The 20,096-nt window shown below is 41.0% G+C and overlaps 1 protein-coding gene across 3 annotated transcripts in view; it reads left to right on the top strand.

Moving 5' to 3' along the window:
• Nucleotides 1-3,231: 3,231 nt before the first annotated feature.
• The window catches only part of cramp1.S (cramped chromatin regulator homolog 1 S homeolog), a 50,634-nt gene continuing 33,769 nt past the window's right edge, over nucleotides 3,232-20,096 (top strand). The window contains exons 1-3 of one of the 3 annotated variants that reach the window (XM_018239229.2): nucleotides 3,232-3,534; nucleotides 7,156-7,457; nucleotides 18,183-18,373. In XM_018239229.2, the coding sequence (XP_018094718.1) occupies nucleotides 7,157-7,457; nucleotides 18,183-18,373 (492 nt within the window). In that variant the 5' untranslated portion in view covers nucleotides 3,232-3,534; nucleotide 7,156. Of the gene's footprint in view, nucleotides 3,535-6,243; nucleotides 6,686-7,155; nucleotides 7,458-18,182; nucleotides 18,374-20,096 lie in introns of those variants that run through there. The other 2 variants (XM_018239228.2, XM_018239227.2) reach the window with 2 other exon arrangements.

The raw sequence follows: 20,096 nt of genomic DNA, 5'->3' as shown, positions 1-20,096 counted from the left end.
GCTTCTTTCATTACACACTAATGCGCATGCGTGAAAAATTGCCTCCCCAGACACCAGACGGGTGTCATTGCATACATTACACAAACCTGATGTGCAGAGAAAGATCACGATCTGTCTTCACAGTAATCAGGATTCTATCAAGAATAAATTACACAGACAAATGTAGCATCCTCGTACCAACGGGACACTTACATTCCTATTGGCTGGGGGGCGGGCTAACTGGGGCCAGGAATGACTTGCATGTAAATATGTCTAGGGCACGTCACGAAAGAAGGGCGGAGAGCTTCAGATTTGTAACATGCTCAGAGTGATAAAAAGTATTGTACTGAGTCTCTATGCTGCCCGAGGCAGCGGGGTGGGCACAATATGATATTTTGCCTATGTCATCCAACCCCCAGACTGGCTTTGCAGGGAGGCAGGATTGACGCTGTGCAGTGAGTACTAAGTCAGGATGCCTTTATTAGCAAACGCACTCAGTATTAACCTTTCGTTGTCCTTTAAGAGATCTTTTGAAAATAGAAAGGTTGGGAAAAAGTCAGACAGATTGTGGGAGAGAATTCCAGAGGAGGGCTACAGCCCTTGCAGTGTCTTGAATGGGAGCATGTGAGGAAGTAATGAGAGAAGAGTTGAAGAGCAGGTCAGTAGAGGAGCGTAGTAAGTGGTTGGGTGAGTATCTAGAGATGAGTTCAGAAAAGTAGGGTGTAGGGTGCGGCAGAGTTATGAAGTTCTTTGAATGTCAGGGTCATTAGTTGCTGAGGTGTATAAGCCTGGTGGCAGTTCTCATTATGGACTGGAGGGGCGACAATCTCTGCCGGGGAAAGCCGATTAATTACAATACAGTTACAATAGTCTAGATGCAATATGATGAGAGAGTGAATAAGAATTTTGGTGGCATCTAGGGTGATAAATGATCGTATCTTGGATATGTTCCTTCGTTAAAAATGTGACATGTCTCATGGCTTTCAAGTAAAGGTTACAAGGGAACATTACACTGTTTTTCCTGACAGCTGCGCTATAATTAAGGTTGGTATAATAAAAGCCAGAATGTATGATACTATCCCTGGGTCTGATATATAGAGGCTGCTGTGGGGTGCAGTGGTACTTTGGGGGTAGTGTAATAAAGATGTACATATACTCTATTGTAAATAAGAGACGTCAGCAAAGCTAAACTTATTTCTATTCATTTTTTATTAGCTAATTTGGTATATGGATAGAATGCATAACCAGCTTTTATCAGGTGATCACACCACACTAAAGATGCCACCCAGCCACTAAAATACCAGCAGGAGATGATGTGACCTGATTAGCGCAGCTGCACCCCAATCTGGCCTTTGACATCACTACTATACAACCTTGACATCACTACCCAATAAATGTAACCAGAAAACATGGGAACCCTATACTAAAAATAAAATCTTTTTGTCACACAGTTATGCTGATACCTTTAGGGTCGGACTTGTGGCCAGGTCTACTGTCTCGGGGCCCCCCGTCTCTAAAGTCCGGGCACTGGAACTGCTGGTTTTTATGATGCATGTGCTCAGGTGAGTTTTCTTAGGCAGTACCAACTCAGACAAAAGGAGGGTTGATCAGTGGTCATTCTGTGGCCCCTTATTTTCCTAATAATTCACTCTTTGCCAGTGCAAGTTTAGGAGACACCATATCCATGTCAAGGTAAATCCTAGTACCGGTAATCGGCTGCATTGCCTTACATTGTATCAAAAGTCTGAGCCATCAGGACAGATAATAGAAAGGGACAGACACTGCTTTCAATAGCAATACATATAGAAATAACTTAAAAACAATAGAAAATTGTAATGAATGTATATTGCAAAGTTGCTTAGAATTGTGATTTCTTTTATAAGGCATTATCATTATTTTGGGTTGACATTCCCTTTAAAGGGCGAATCAGTGCCGGGCCAGCCCAGGCAGGCGCCTGAGGCAGGAAAAACGTGCATGTATGTGCGGAATAACGCGTGCATGAGAAACCATGCGCACATGCGCAAAACTCCCACATGAAAAAAAATGTGGCCCAAAAAGGAGGACGGCACACGCCAGGCAGAGCGGCAATCGGGGACCGGACTAGGGGGTGGGAGAGGCAGAGAAGGTGCATGCCTGGTGCCCCTTTGGCTTTGCACCCTAGGCATGTGCCTACTCTGCCTACACCAAGTTCCAGCCCTGGGGGGGATTAGTAGATGTTATTAACAGGTCTGGACTGGCAGTCTGTGAATTCTGACAAATGCTGGACTGGCTGCTGTAAGATGCCAAGTCACTATTGAAATGCCAAGAATATTTTTAATCCCAGATCGGACCTGACCATGAATGTTACTGTAAAGAGATGACAGACTATGAGGGGGAATATGGAGCAAGTGAATGGACTTGCAGCAGAAGTGGAGTGGTGGGTTGGTAGAAGGTGGTAAAGAATTCTAAGGCCTGTTCACCTCACAATAATTGCGTTTTTTAGCTTTTTATTCAGCAGCTCTCCAGTTTGCAATTTCAACAATCTAGTTGCTAGGATCCAAATCACCCTAGCAACCATGCACTGATTTGAATTAGAGACTGGAATATGAATAGGAGATGCCTGAATAAAAAGATGAGTAATAAAAAGTAGCAATAACAATACATTTGTAACCTTACAGTTTTTAGATGGGGTCGGTGACCAGTCACCTTTTCTATTTGAAAGCTGGAAAGAGTCAGAAGTAGGCAAACCATTCAAAAACTTTAAAAAATAAATAATGAAGACCAAAGGAAAAGATGCTTAGAATTGGCCATTCTATAACATTCTAACACACAGGGGGTCGTTAGGGTAGAAGCTGGCCTGCTGCTGAGCCAATGGAAGCTTTGAATAGTAATAACAGGTAGAGGTTTGAGGTTGGTCAATCTCACACCACAGGAAATGCGCCTCTGATCCATAGTAACGAGGAACCAATGAAGGGCGCTTTACTTCCGGCATTCCCCTGTGTCAGCGTCTCAGCCAATAATACGGAAGAAAAAAGGACCGCCCTAACCAAAACCTGCGCCTCTTTCCCTATTTGAAAAACGTTCTGCAATTGGCTATTCCCGCCGACCAATGAAATAACTCAGACAGCCCCGTTCGGCACCTTCTTCCGACGCCCACTATACCCATAAGTCCCAGCGCCGCTCTTGCGCTGTGCTATGTTATTGGCCCTTTCTTTTGGTGCCCCGCCCCTGTCTGGCAGTCAGGCTAATCGGAGGCTTTGTTTGGGTTCTGGGGGGTGTGGCTTGTTTTTGGCAGGCTGGCTTGGCGCGGGTCGTTGTCAGATGTGGTCCTGGGTTGGAAGGTGGACGGTCTGTGCTGGGCTGACACGGAACTTATGCTCAGGCCTTGCGGCTGCCTTTGCTTCTTCTCGCTGTATCGCCATTCTTCTTTTGGATTCGCCTTTCTGTGTAGCGCTTTTTCCTGGCCCACAGGCCTAGGGTCCTTCAGTCGGGGTGTCCCGTTAGTCCCCTTGCCGGGAGTGGAGCAAGAGTTGCACTGGGTCCGCCCAGCTGTCTTCATCACCCTTCATGTACCAGGTAAGCTCTTAGAACGGTATGTGTATAGTACCACTACCATCGGCTCTGTGGCTGTGCCGGAACTACAACTCCCACAATCCCCTGCCAATGTATTTACTTATAGGATGCCGTATATGCCGGCAGCTGCAGTTTCTAAGGCCGCCTGTCTCTATCAGTGTGTGATGAGGTTGGACACTGCGGAATGAATGAATGAAGACTGTGCCAAGTGGGACAAGAGACATGGAGGGGGAGAGTTTCTTTATTGGGGGAAGTGATGCAGTCATGTGACTTTAGTGACAAGTTGTTACTGGAGGAATACATAGGGGCTTGGGGTGTCACTTGATAGTTCTTTGTTTATTAGAGGAATTGAGAGGGGTCTACATCATTACTAGTGTTGCCATTGGAGTAACATAGGATCATGTATACCCCCCCCATTGCATATGATCAACCCCTGACACCCAACTGCGCCCTGATCCTCCAATCCTAATACAGTATAACCTTATTCGTGGCATCTGGAACCTGCTCCCTGGCACCCAGTCCCAATAGAATCCTATTCATAGCACTTACCTGCTCCCAGTCCCAATAGAATCCTATTCATAACACTTACCTGCTCCCAGTCCCAACAGAATCCTATTCATAGCACTTACCTGCTCCCTGGCACCCCAGTCCCAATAATCATATTCATAACACTTAGCTTCTCCCCGACACCCAGTCCCAATAGAATCCTATTCACAGCACTTACCTGCTCCCTGACACCCCAGTCCCAATAGAATCCTATTCATAGCACTTACCTGCTCCCTGACACCCAGTCCCAATATAATCCTATTCTAACCACTTACCTGCTCCCTGACACCCAGTCCCAATAGGATCATATTAATGACACTTAAGAAGGACCAGTGCCCCATTACAGCAGTTCAATGGGAAGCAAACATGGCTGCTGAGATGATCTTTATGCCCTTCCCTAGTACCCCCAGTTGTGAATAAGAGTTGTGAATAAGTAGCTTTGTAGAAGAGGAAACAGGTGCCTGTGAATAGGGTGATGGGTGTCAACAGCTGCCAACTGACTGTTTGGTCTTTCTGGTTCAGGGAACACCAACCTGTCACTCTACTTCTATTATTATTATTGTTACATTAAAAATAGTCTTGGCACTTTCAGAGAATTTTGGGAGTTCTAGTTCTACATCAGCTATAACCTAAATATGTGGTCAGCTGATCCCCAAATAGTGTTCTCTCTCTTTTATTTGCCATAGGCCGAGGTGCCCGTGCTAGTTGGCATGTTGGAGGGTGAGTGCATGGGAGACAGTGATCATGCCATTTTGCTCCTCACCCTTCCTTGTTACACAATCATGGCTCTCCTCTTTGCCATCACCCTCCCAGACGCGACCTGGTTGATTTCTACTCTGATTAAAAGGAAAGTCATTACTGTGTGCCCACTGGATATTGGAGTGGGTCTAGGATGAGCTGCTCATGTGCCTTGGTTGCCTCTGTCCAGTTGCTTGTGTTTATTTCTTGCTGCCACTTGTGACTGTCAGTTCTGGATTTTGCTTGTGGTCTCATTCATCTAAGCTTTGACTCTCCATCAGATGTATGTATGTATGTTTGTGTGTGTGTATATATATATATATATATATATATATATATATATATATATATATATATATATATATATATATATATATATATATATATATATATATATATATATATATATATATATATATATATATAATAAAGAACAGAGTGTATGGGCCGCACACCCTGAAGTCAAAACCTGGGTGCTCATGCGTGAATAGTTCATAGAAGGTGAAGTATAAAGTGATGGCATTTGAAGGATTTGTATATCAAAAATGGTATATAAATCCAGCAAGTGCTATCACTTTATAATATATAAAGTAAAGAATAACCAGCAACACCAAGATATGTTGTGAAGTGCTCAAAAAGCTGTATTAAAAATTACCACAAGCCAACGGGACGTTTCGGTCCACACAGGGACCTTTCTCGGTTGGGAACTGGCACTCACCTTTCCTTAATACCAATAGACGGATGCTAACCAAAAAGCCATATATCATCTGAAAGATGAAAGCACTCATGGCAAAAGTTCAATTCAAGCAAATGCTTTACTATATCACAGCAAAATCAATGCGTTTTGATCCATCCTGGCGATGGTCCCTAGCAGATCGAAACGCGCCGACGTCCGATTTTGCTGTGATGTAGTGAAGAATTAGCTTGAATTGAACTTTTGCCATGAGTGCTTTCATCTTTCTTATGTTATATATATATATATATATTGCAACGCACTCCCAAAAGGGAAAATGGCATCCACTGGAGCACTTATGGAACATATTTATATTTTGTCAATGTTTTGGTCCTGCTAAGAAGGATGTCTTGAGAAAGGTTCTCTCAGCAGGACTGAAACATTCACAACAATTCATTTTTTAATTCACTCATTCATAAGTGGTGTGAGTGCTGGAGTTTTCATGTGGAGATATATATGTATACAGTATATAGATGTGCAGTGTGCCCATGTGGAGATAGATATATAGATATAAATGTGCCCATGTGCATCCATTTTGTGGGAGCTGCTCCTGACTCCATTATGACTCTAAATAACTGAATTTCTTATGAAATCACTTCAGAGACTGGTATTAACCTCTCCACTAACTGGTCCCCAAGGGGCCACAGGGTTTATTTGGGGGGTGTTGTGGCAACAAGGTGGGGAAAAGGGGCAAATTTGGGTTTTGGTGTCGCTGCAAGGCTGATGACGTAGCAAAGCAAAGTTCAGCTCCCAACACAAAACCCCACAGAGATGACCCTGTTTGGCAGCGCCCTGTTTGAAATGACAAAGTCGCACGCACATTCGGAGCAGTTGCTCTGAAAGCTGGGAATCTCCTCTTTCTTTTGCGCCGGGTTTGCGGTCTGTGCGACCCTGCGCTGCTGAGTTATCGGGGTGCGAATGCGGGGACCCCCGCGCGCCTGGCTGCAGAAAATGCATTTGGTGTGAGGCTCCTGTTCAGCCTGAGCCAGAGACACGCACAGGAGACGAAGGCGCAGAGCTGAGCTGCTCCCTCCTCCGATATTATGAGGGATCCCGGGCAGAGCAGGGCTTGGAGAAACCCGGCTCCATGGTGAGAAGGAAGAAGAGCCCTCAGGGGTGCGAGGGAAACCGAAATGGGTACGAATCTGCTGCCCCAAAGCACTTTTATAAGGCGGGAGAGCGAAAAGAGCGAGGCGGTTGCTGCTGCCTGATAATCATGTCGGGGATTTCTTGCTCAGCAAAAGCAACAACAAAACCAGCTCCGATCTCCCGCTTTCCTTCTCCTCAAAAACCCCTTCTGGGCATCGGCCTCTTGTCCCGGGACCCCTAGGCTTTTTTGCCCTGGCAGGAGCCCGACCCTAAGAAGTTGGGACGATGATTTAACCCGGGTTTTTTAGTCGGGACAGTAGGGAAGGATTTGTCACTAACAATGGCGGCCATGTTGTTCAGGATCTCTCTCAGTGGCTCTCTCTAACTTCTTATTCTCCTTTTATTTGTGCCAGGGCAGGGGCATTTTCTGCCATTTTAGCCCCCTGGTGCCCTTCCCCCAGCCCCCCTTGTTCATTTGCAGCCCCTCTGATTTTCTTCTTGCTTTTATATTCCTGCAGGATGACAGTAAAGCTGAAGAGTGGAGAGGAAAGGTTAAAGAAGCCAAACAAGAGAGCACCAGAGGCTGAAGAGGAGGAAGAGGCAGCAGGAGAAGGGGAAGAAGAGAAAAGCATAAAAGAGGGTAATATACCCCTTCCCGACGCCCCCAGCCAAGACCCCGAACAGGTTTTGACCCCAAGTGAACCCTCTAAACTCCAGCAAGACCAACGCCATTTTCTGAGGTCCAGCGTCAGGCCTCACACCAAGAGGCTCAGGAAGGATTCCTGCAGCGATGGAGCCTCCACCAGCGCCAAAACTAAAGGTACAATCCAATCACCCAACCACCTTATCCCTATGGAATCTTGGCCACATGGCTAAATAAAGCATATTTAGTGGGAAAGTGATAGTGCATTACTATTATAGGTCCAGTCATTGGGTGTATTCTTGCATACAAGCTGTTTTTTTCTATTTCATTCCCCATCTGTAGTGGTTTAATGCGCAGTCTGTCATGCTCTTAATCTCTGAGAGAGAGAGAGAGATGTGTGTATTGTTTATATTTTTTCGTCACATGATTAGAGCCCAACCTTCTAAGAGAGCATCCCCTAGAAAACAAGGATTGATGATTTGTGGAAAATATAGTTCTATAAGAGTAAATTATGGGGCAGATTTATTAAAGGTCAAATTGAAAATTCGAAAAAAACCTCTCAAATTCGATTTGGGAATTATCCAATCTCTAATCGAATTTTAAGATTTATCAAACCCTGGCCCTTTAAAAATTCGAATTAGACTATTCGCCGCCTAAAACCTTCCAAATTTGAACACACTACCAGCCTTCCTGACATCGATTCGAGTTTTCAGATCGGTAATATTTGTTTAGAATTTTAGATATTCAATTTTTTTATGAAATAACCCCCCAATCGAATTTCAAATATTTTCAAATTATTAAAGTTAAAAATAATGCACATGAATTTGAAATTTGACCTTTGATAAATGTGCCTCTATATGTAGAGTACAGGCAGGTCATCTCTTATCTGGAAACACATTATCTAGAGAGCTCCGAATCATAGGAAGACCGTCTCCCATAGAGTCTATTTTAAGAAAGTATTTCTGTTTTTATTAGTACCTTGTGTTTGATGGTAACTAATCCATATTGATGGCAACACAATCCTATTGGGTTTTATATAATTATGCAATTATTCTTTAGAAGCCTTACAGTATATTAATCCAGATTATGAAAACCAGATCTCAAGCATTCCATATAGTAGATCCCATACCTGTTTATATGCACACACGGAAGCTGCCATTTTATTGCCTTGACACGCTCAAGACAGCGCCATCTAGTTTTAAAGGCCAGATTGCAGCATTCAATAAATGTATAAATGCAGATCTGTTAATAACATACTATACTTTACTGCCTCTTTAGGAGAAATGAATGTGACCTGTCATATCTATCAGAAAGTTGTACTTAATCCCCTTTTTATTATTATCATTAATAATAATAATAATAATAATAATAATAATAATATCATTTTGTTTCTACAGTCAGACAAGTTATCCAAATGGATAACATTATTCTTGTCCCCTATTGCCATAATTTGACTTATATTGTTAGTTCTGACCAAGTTCACAATGTGTGCGTATACATTTAAAATAAAATAAAATAGGTACAACAGTTTTTGATAAATTATATTTAATATTTGAGACACAATTTAAAAAAGAGAACAGAATAATCTTCTTAAAATGGAGCCTATGGGAGATGGCTTTCCTGTAATTTATAGCTTTCTGGATAAGGGATCCCGTACCTGTATTAAAGTAATTTGATAGGAAATTGTGTGTAGGTTTAAAATAACGAATATAATTTTAAAAAATAATACTTTGTCACATTTTAGCTTTATACACACACACACTTATTTATGCCCATTTGGTTGGATGGTGTGTGTGTGTTTTTATAGGGTCTGCGGGGCCATAGAATGTCTGCCTTTTGCTTTGGTTGTTTAGAACACATTTTAGGCCGCCAACTGAAATGATATTTCATGAGTAGTAGCTTTCATCTAAAATATATATATGCATTTCCTTTTTTTTTTTTTTTTTATTTGGAGGGATGTGAACCCCCAGATATTGTTTTTCTAATGAAAATGTATATATAAAAAACTGTTTTATATATGTTTGATATAACTGTTGCTAGAAGCAGTATCTATCTGGCTCTTATTCTCTGTAGAGGTGTTTTTGACTTTTTAAAATGAAAGCTAGCTGATAGCAAACCTATGAAGAAGCATGCAAGGCACTGTTGGTCTTTGCTGGAGGAGAGTTTAATTTTGCTACTTTGGGGCAGATTTACTAAAGGGTGAAGTGGCCGTCACTAGTGAAAATTTGTCAGAAATCCCATCCGCAGGGACATTGCCGATTTACTAACAAGCCTAGAGGACAATTCACTAGTGAAATAAACTGTCGCTAGCGCAGTCTCACGCCCTATCACCAAGTGAATTTACCGCTCAGACGAACAATCGTTACTCCGCAAATTCACTAAAGTGCGAATTTTAAAGAACATTACCCCCTTCTCCATAGTTTCTTCGACCACCTTGTACCTGGCGAACTGATAAGATAAAGCTACATCCTCCTCAATCTTATGTCAGTGACATCATATCCTGTATGCCGAAAAGTCATAAAAAAAAAAGACAAAACGCTGGCGTTTTTTTCAGATTTTAAAGGGGGATAATTTTTAAAAGTTGTAACTGTTAAATATATTTTTTTTTATCATTTTTTTTTAACCATTTGAAACTCATTCCACATTTGTTTTAGGGTCTTGTCTAGGACAATAGAGGATTTGTTTTCTATTTATTTTGAACATTTGTAATAATAAGTGGCCACTTCAAGCATTTGCACCAATATCACTAATAAAGACATGTATATGACCTATATATATATATATATATATATATATATATATATATATACACGTATATATATGCAATATTCAAATTGACCTAAGCGCAAGTGTGTTAACAAAGTTTCGATAGGAAGAAAGTAACGCTAGCAAAAGTTCACTTTGAAATGCTCACGCCAACAAATTTTCGCTGGTTAAAACTTCGACAGCGTTTGTCTTCTGAGAAGTTTGGGGAATGAATATAAGCATTATTATTTATGAGCTGGTTTTGTGTTGCTCGCAGCGCAATCAATCCCCCACATACCTGCTCATTTCAGCAGCGCTCAAAACCTTCACGGCCTTCTGCTTGGCCCACCTGCCTCTTCCGCTAGTCCCTCTTACCTACCAATGAAAAACAAGTAGGCAGTCAAGCAACCATGGTAGTGACCAGAGCTTTATAATGAGGCGCACGCACATCGAGCAGGCATCTGTAAACAAGAATGCCTACTCGTTTTTCATTGGTAGGCGGGACGGCCATGGGCTGTGAAGCTTTTGCTTCCAATAAGGGTTAAATATATTAATTAGTTTGGCTCAAGTACAAGGTACTGATTTATTATTACAGAGAAAAAGAAATTTATTTTTAAAAAATTTGGATTGTTTGGATAAAGTGGGGTCTATGGGAGGCGACCTTTCTGTAATTTGGAGCTTGTACTTGATCTCAACTAATATATAATTAATCCTTGTTGGAAGCAAAACCAGCCAATTGGGTTTATTTAATGTTTACATGATTTTCTAGTAGACTTAAAGTATGAAAATCCAAATTACGGAAAGATCTGTTATCTGAAAACCCCCAGGTCCCGAGCATTCTGGATAACAGGTCCCATACCTGTACTTGCCTGGATCCTCGTCTAATATCTAGCTTCATTATACAGCTACAATCCCATGCACTGCAGATACTCCCACATAGTGCGCAGCTGGGCAACGTGTGGAATTCTCTTGGCTTATGTAATACACTAGACTTGTTTGTACAGGTATGCAGGGTAGCCATCAGGGGGGGACAGGGGGGAGAGTTGTAGGGGGCCCCGAGGGTAAGGGGGGCCCGGCCACGCCACACTTACTTGATTAGCCGTACCCCCATCTTTCTGAGAGCTGCTGACTTCGGGAAGGCATGGACGTTTAAGGGGCCACCAATTTTCCTATAATGTGGGGGGGGGGCCTGGCCACCAATTTTCCTATAATGTGGGTGGGGGGGGCGCCCACCAATTTTTGTTTCTCATGTGGGGTAGAAGCCACATATTTTTTATGGGGGGCCCTGGCCACAAATGTTTTTTTATGGGGGGGCCCTGACCACCAATATCTTTTTATTTTTATTAACATGTGGGAACCCTAGCCACCAATATTTTTTTGTTTTTTTACTGTGTGGTGGGGGCGGACCTGTGGGGTGGGGAAGGCGGACCTGTAGGTGGGGCTCGCGGTGGGCGCAGCCCAGGAAATTTTGTCGTATGGGGCCCTGTGATTTGTGATGTCGGTCCTGCAGGTATGGGACCTATTATACAGAATTTTCGGGACCTGGGGATAACAGATCTTTCTGTAATTTCGGTCTCCATGCCTTAAGTGTACTAGAAATTTATTTAAACATGAAATAAACCCAATAGGCTGGTTTTGCTTCCAACAATGATTAATTATATCTTAGTTGGGATCAAGTACAAGCTACTGTTTTATTATTACACAGAAAAAGGAAATCCTTTTTAAACATTTGGATTATTTGGATAAAATGGAGTCTATGGGAGACAGCCATTCCATAATTCGGAGCTTTCTGGATATCGAGTTTCCAGATAAGGGATCCCATACCTGTAGTATTCTATTTATGAAGATTCACATCATATCATAATGTATATATCATTTGATGATCTAACCCCCCCCCATGACAGTTTTTTTTCACCTTTTAGTGAAAATTTGCATGTTTATTTGGAGCTTGATACTGCTGGTCTGATCATGAGTTTCTACACTATTATTATTATTATTATTATGATGTACCAACATATTCTGCAGTATTGTACGATAAATGGGTTTATAAAAAGAACATACAGAATGACATAATTAGCGACCAGTAACTAATACAAAAGGTGAAGAGGACCCTAGCAAAAAGAGCTTACGATCTAAACTTTAGAACAGCTCCCCTAGTGTGTTTGTTTTGGTTAATTTCACCTTTATCCAGTATTGTTTTACATAAATGCTGTCAGAGCCCTATTGTTTGACATGAGCTTAAAGGGGAACATTTTTTTTTTTTTTTTTGGCAGAGAATAAGAAATTGCCATTCTAAGTAACTTTTCAATATAAATGAATATTTTCAGTGGATTTAATATGTTAGGTGTAAATGAGTGCTATGGAAATATCTGTTTATATTCTCTGGATTCCTGGCTCTAAATCTTGAAACAATGTAGCAGAAGCAGCAGACTGTTATATTGTTTCAAGAATCCAACACAGACTTGTGATAAGTGACATCTCCCACAGTACAGATTGAATTCCATCAGATTGAATCCCTCTGCTCCGATCCAGCTGTTAAAACTTGTAGTGTGAATGATACCTACGTAACCTATACTGTGGAATAGAGTCCTGTTCTAGTCCAGTCGGGCAGACACGTGCCGGACCCACAGACCCGAACCCCCGAATCCTCTACAAAAGATTCGGCCGAAGAACTGTTTCCAAATTTGCATATGCAAATTAGGGGTGGGAAGGGGAAACATTTTTTACTTCCTTGTTTTGTAACAAAAAGTCATGAGATTTCCCTCCCCGCCCCTAATTTAGATTTGGTTCGGCCGGGCAGAAGGATTTGGCAGAATCCGAACCCTGCTGAAAAAGGCAGAATCACGAACAAATTTCTGGATTCGGTGCATCCCTAGTGCTTACCAACCCGATTCCCCACGAAAACCAGAAATGACGTCACTTTTTAACTGGCCATGACGTCCCTTTTTAAACCGCCCGTGGCGTCCCTTTTAAACCACCCCTGGCATACCTTTTTAAACCGGCCGTGGCGCCACTTTTGAACGGGATGTGGTATCGCGCGGTAGAGTCCTGCACAGAACCAATTTGTCAAACCCGGACCCGCATTCTTACTCGCTTGGACCCGCTACCGGACCCACAAGTACCTTATTCACAACCCGATCCGAGACCCTCTGACCATCAAGAAACAGGAAGTGCTGTCGTAAACCGGAAGTGACGTCATCAGAAGTAGGCGTAATCAGAAAAGAGGAGTAAAACTCGCTATTGAGAAGACCCGCGGCCCGACCTGCAAACCCACAGAACCGCCAACCCACGTCTATACCCGCAACCCGCAGGTTACCCGCTTTTTTGCAGGTACCCGACCCGCTGCAGGACTCTATTGCACAGGACCCTATTCTGCTAGGTAAGAAAAGAAATCTTACCACAAACTCAGGAGAGGGTAAGAGGGACCAGTCCTACAACATAGCCAGGTACCCAGATGGGTTACCAGCACAATCAGGCACTCAGAAATTTCTGCCCAAAACCCAACCACCTTGCTGGTATTCAGCGGGTACCCAACCCAATGCAGGACTCTACTGTGGAGTTGACCTGTCATACAAATGAGCAGCCTCTGGTTCCCTATTGTAAAGAAGTGCAGACCTGCAGAGATTGCTGTTGCTTTTTGTGTTTCTCAAAGAAAAAAGGGGAAGAAAATGTTAATATTTCTTACTAATTATCAGGTGCACACGTGTTTAAAGGGGACCCGTCACCCAAAAAAAATTATTCAAAATCCTATTTTATCAGATTAGTCAAGCAAAATGAACTTTTATTACACTATAAAAATTATTTGGATCTTGTTTCCTTCAGTCTGGGAATTCATAATTATAACAAGCAGGCAGCAGCCATTTTGTGGACACTGTTATTAAGACAAGCCTTACATCATCTCAGAATCTTGTTTGTGCACCAGAATGGGGGACCTGATGTCCATCCCCATACCCTGGCTACACAATTAAATGGTAAAAAGAACGGGGCGAATATATGGAGAGCAGTGACATCTAAGAAGTACTGAATGGAAAGTGAAAGTAATTGTCTGCCCCGCCTCTATGCCACGGGCATAGAGGAGGGGCAGATAATATTTGATTGACAGCTGAGATGTTTAAATGAGCTTACAACAGCTATGAATGCTTACCGTAAATAAAAAATAGAAATTGGATTTCATGTTTAATTTGAAAAGTACTTTTATTATACAGATTTTTGTGTCTGGGTGACAGGTCCACTTTAAATCATTTTTCTTTTTTTATTGTACCATACTTTAGGCAGTCATAAGGCTTGTGTCTGTTTACTTTGATAAAACCAGCATATTTTTTAAGGGGAATTTTGGCTGCAATAGAAGAAAAAAAAAGGCACTTTATGATACAGGTATGGGATCAGTTATCGAGAAACCCATTATCCAGAAAGCTCCGAATTACGGAAAGGCCATCTCCCATAGACTCCGGTATAATCCAAGTTTTTAAAAATGATTTCCTTTTTCTCTGTAATAATAGAACAGTAGCTTGTACTTGATCCCAGCTAAGATATAATTAATCCTTATTGGAGGCAGAACCAGCCTATTGGGTTTCTTTACTGTTTACATGATTATTTAGTAGACTTAAGGTATGAAGATCCAAATTATAGAAAGATCAGTTATCTGGAAAACCCCAGGTCCCGAGAATTATGGAAGACCGGTCCCATGCCTGTATACTTAGTGGACCTGTCACCCAGCTGTCAATCAAATACTGCCTGCCCCTCCATTACTTTCACTTTCCATTCAGCACTTCCTAGATGTCACTGCTCTCCCCACATTCCCCCTTTCTTTTTACCATTTAATTGTGTAGCCAGTGCATGGGGATGGACATCAGGTCCCCCATTCTGGTGCACAAATAAGATTCGGAGATGATGCAAGGCTTGTCTTATTAACAGTATCCACAATATGGCTCCTGTCTGCAGACAATATTTGATTGACAGCTGAGATTTTTAAATGAGCTTACAACAGCTATGAATGCTTTAATAAAAAGTAGAATTTGGATTTTATGTTTAATTTGAAAAGGACTTTTATTAAACAGATTTTTGTGTCTGGGTGACAGGTCCACTTAAAGGAGAACTAAACCCACCCAATAATAAAACCCACTACCATAAATAGTCCCTGCTCCCCCTCCCCCTGAAAGTGCCTCTAATTCATTACTCATGTATACGTGTGGCGGATCTCATGGACGCCATCTTCTGGCTCTTCGGTATTCTTCGGGTCCTCCTTCCTTTGGCAATTTCCGTCACTTTAGGCGCATGCACAGTTGCTATGAACAGGTAGACTGCTCCAGCTGCACATGCGCTGATACATCATTCACTTCCCAACAATACAGAAGAGCCGGAAGGTACAGTTGTGTGCGGGTCCATTTTTTGAAACCGACTATACCCGCAACCCAAACCTGCAATTTGACCTGCATAAACTTGTGACCTGGGGGACAAGCAAAACTGGAATTGACTTCACATTTGCCTGGATGTGACGTCACTCTGGTACAGAATCTTCCCAAAAAAATTAAAAATTGAGAGAACCACAACGGCAGGATCAAACCCTTTGTTGGGTTCCCAGCTTGGTTACCCGTGGACTGCCCATACGGCCAAGGAATCGTGGACTTTTTGCCGGAAACCCAACCACTTTGCAGGTATTCCACAGGTACCCGATCCCATGCAGGTTTAATTTATGGTGTCAATGTTGGTCATTTATCAACACTGGGCAAATTTGCCCATGGGTAGTAACCCATAGTAACCAATCAAATTGCTGCATTCATTGATCTACTTGCAGCTGGCTTTAAAAAGCTAATCACTGATTGGGGCTCATTTGTCAACACTGGGCAAATTTGCCCATAGGCAGTTACCTATAGCAACCAATCAGTGATTAGTTTTTTGAAGCCAGCTGCAAGTAGAACATTGAAAGCAGCAATTTGATTGGTTCTAATATTTTATAGCCTTGCTTTTCACAATTGCTGTTTTCTTAGTTAGAAGTGCTGCCATGAACCTCCAGTGGAAACTGCATTTGCTTACACGGTGGATTTTGGCTTTTTCACAAAACCCCAGTCATGCTGATTGGGTGCCATTGCTGAAACCGCATGAATGTCTGTGAAGCATATGCTTTAAGTCTAGCCATAATGGACTATACTGTTGTTTTGGGGTTAGTCTGCAAATGAGGTGGCATGGTACCAGTTGGCTTGGCGGTCGTGAATCTGATAGTCTGATGATGAAGAGGACGATGTTGCTCTTTGTGAGAGCGCAGAGAGTTGCATGTACAGGCTAAAAATACTTGCTGATTTCATTCTGCAGTCCCACTGCTATTCCACCTCTGTATATTTAATAGCACTCCAGGGAACGCTCCTCCTAAGATCTCCATGTTAAAGGGGAAGTTGACCTTTACGTTAACTTTTGGTATGTTCGAGAATGAACATTTATAAATCACTTTTTAGTTGGTCTTTATTGTTTTTTTTTTTTAGTTTTTAAATTATTTGGCTTCTTCTTTTGACTCTTTGTAGCTTGCAAATGGGGGTCACTACGGATGCACCGAATCCAGGATTTGGTTCGGGATTTAGCCAGGATTTGGCCTTTTTCAGCAGGATTCAGCCGAATCCTTCTGCCTGGCTGAACTGAATCGGGGAGGAAAATTGAGTGACTTTTTGTCACAAAACAAGAAAGTAAAAAATGTTTTCCCCTTCCCACCCCATATGCAAATTAGGATTCGATTCAGTATTCAGCCGAAACTTTTGCGAAGGATTCGGGGGTTCAGCCGAATCCAAAATAGTGGATTCGGTGCATCCCTAAAAAAAAAAAAATTCTATGTAAGGCTACAAATGTATTGTTATTGTCACTTTTTATTACTCATCTTTCTATTCAGGCCTCTCCTATTTATATCCCAGTCTCTTGTTCAAATCAGTGCATGGTTGCTAGGGTAATTCGGACCTTAGCAACTGGATTGATGAAATTGCAAATTGAAGAGCTGCTGAATAAAATTAAGCTAAATAACTAAAAAAATCACAAATAATAAAAAATGAAAACAAAAGGCAAATTGTCTCAGAATATCACTTTGTACATTATACTAAAAGTTGTTAACTCAAAAGTGAACAACCTCTAAACATACAGTTATGGGACCTGTTATCCAGAATGCTCGGGACCTGGGGTTTTTTGGATAATGGATATTTCCGTAATTTGGATCTTCATACCTTAAGTCTACTAGAAAATCATGTCATCATTAAATAAAACAAATAGGCTGGTTTTGCATCCAATAAGAATTAATTATATCTTAGTTTGAATTACAGAGAAAAAGGAAATCATGTTTAAAAATGTGGATTATTTCATTATAAAGGAGTCTATGGGAGAAGGCCATTCCGTAATTCTGAGCTTTCTGGATAAAGAGTTTCCAGATAACTGTATATAGTTATATTTATGTGTATAGCCACTAGTAACATCCATTACGATCAGTAAGGTGATATATATGTGTATGGGTATCTGACCTGTTATCCAGAATGCTCAGGACCTGGGGCTTTCCAGATAATGGATCATTCCGTGATTTGGATCTTCATACATTAAGTCTACTAGAAAGTCATGTAAATATTTAATAAACCCTATAGGCTGGTTTTGCTTCCAATAAGGATTTATTATATCTTCGTTTGGATCAAGTACAAGCTACTGTTTTATTATTGCAGAGAAAAGGGAAATATTTTTTTAAAATTTGGGTTATTTGGATAAAATGGAGTCTATGGAAGATGGACTTTCCGTAATTCTGAGCTTTCTGGATAACGGGTTTCCGGATAAAGGATCATATACCTGTATTAAGAATTTAGGGGCATATCAGCGATAAAGAAAAAGCTTTGATAATTTGAGGGTATTTTCATGCATTCCAGTAGACCCGATGAAGGATTCCACAATGTGGCTTTGCGAGCCTAAAATAAATAATAATAATAATAACAAAAAAAATTTTTTATGCATAAGCCCGACTGAATAAACGTTTTCAAAACCGGTAAAACTGCGGTATTATTTCCCTTTAAACAAAAGAGACTTCCTGCTGCTTTATAAAAAGACAAACTTGGCACAATTCATTTCAACAGAAAGGCAGCTTTTATCTCTGCAGTTATGAGAAATTCTTTGTTTATAAAACATCATTTGCTTTTGTGTTTTAAGGGCTGGACAGCTCCACCCCATCTTCCCCTAGCTGCTCTACAGGACTGGCACCCAATGCCCCTAAAACATCCAGCCGAAACCTTGCACCCTCGGGCGGTGATAAGGAAGAGGGCAGCAAGAAGAAAGTGAGACGACAGTGGGAGTCTTGGAGCACGGAGGATAAAAACACTTTCTTTGAGGCACTTTATGAAGTAAGTAGGATTCTGTGGTGCTAGTGTTGCTACACAAAGCTCTAATCATTTATTGTTTATGTTTGTAGTTATGAATAATCCCAGATAGTAGGTAGGAGCGGATGCACATCCACAAAGTGTTCAGCCTGGTGCTAAGTAATGGAGGATTTTGCAGCCTCCCTTGTATCGTAGGAAGCAAATTTACCGGCACTCGATATTTGTTGCAGGGAAACCCTTGCTTTATTGTTTGTGCCGAAGTGCATCTTTTCGGGGCCACGCCCCTTTATCAAGCATACGAAACCTGTGGTACAAACTATATATATATATATATATATATATATATATATATATATATATATATATATATATATATATATATATATATATATATATATATATATATATATATATATATAGGGTTATAGAGTGATGGCACTCACAGGATATTTTTGAAAAAAAACAAATGAAGGTAAAAAAGAAAAAGGTTTATTAATCCAACGTTTCAGTCCCACACAAGGACCTTTTTCAAGGACCTTTTTTTTACCTTCATTTGTTTTTTTTCAAAAATATCCTGTGAGTGCCATCACTCTATAACCCTCTATGAACTTCTGATGCATGTGCACCCAGGTTTCGTCCATTTTGTCAGGGTGTGCGACCCTCACATGCTGCTTTTTATATATATCTATATATATCTATCTATATCTATATCTATATCTATCTATCTATCTATCTATCTATCTATCTATATATATATATATATATATATATATATATATATATATATAAAATCGAAGAAGAGGATCAGCACTCAGGACTTAGAAAAATCAAATACAAATTTATTTAAGAACTATGGACTTAGTTCTTAATTAAATTAAATAAATTTGTATTTGATTTTTCTAAGTCCTGTGAGTGCTGATCCTCTTCTTCAATTTGTATTATTTAATTTGCTGATCGTGCACCCAGGCGATTTATCACCTTTTATCATGAGTGCTGGCATCCCCTCGAAAGAGTATCTATTTATAAATTATTCTTTTTAGGGAATATCTCAATCTCACTGTGAAAAATCCATATCTTTATATATAAAATACTAATTGCCTCCTCAAAACCATAAACGTGCTCACCCTTTAAAACTGGTGACCTGCATAGAAAAGCCGCACTCACCAAAGTAGACAAGTGGCCCAGTTGCATCGCCCAAACCCATAGCTGTGGGTGATTTGCATTCAAAACCGAAAATTGCTGGCAAGCACTCCGAAGTTCTCTCATAGGGTAAAATCATTAAAGTTTATTTCAGCAGATTAAAAACATTGCAGTCCTGACGCGTTTCGTATCAAAGTAGTCATAGGCTTGGATACGAAACTCGTCAGGACTGCAGTGTTTTTAATCTGCTGAAATAAACTTTAATGATTTTACCCTACGTGTGGACTTCGGAGTGCTTGCCAGTTATTTACTGTGATACAGGCAGTATAATCAACCCACCCCCAAAAAAAGGTGCAGTCCATGAAAAAAAGTAATAAAAGTCCTAGGAAAAGTTGGAAAAAAAAAAGGAAAAAAGAAGAAACAAAACAAAAAAAGTCCAAATGTAAGTCCGTGAAAAAAAATAACATAAGCCACTAAATGGGGGCTTATTGAAACAAAGAAACAAGGCATAACCTGGCAACTAATGTATCAGCGCAGAAACATAATATTGATACAAAGTAAGTAACTCACCCTGCAAATACAAGAAAGGGGAAAGAGGTTTTTTTTT

Source organism: Xenopus laevis, chromosome 9_10S (genome assembly GCF_017654675.1).
Source record: "Xenopus laevis strain J_2021 chromosome 9_10S, Xenopus_laevis_v10.1, whole genome shotgun sequence".
Lineage (NCBI taxonomy): Eukaryota > Metazoa > Chordata > Amphibia > Anura > Pipidae > Xenopus > Xenopus laevis.
The sequence above is the reverse complement of the archived record's forward strand: the minus strand, read 5'-3'. Positions and strand labels throughout refer to the sequence as shown.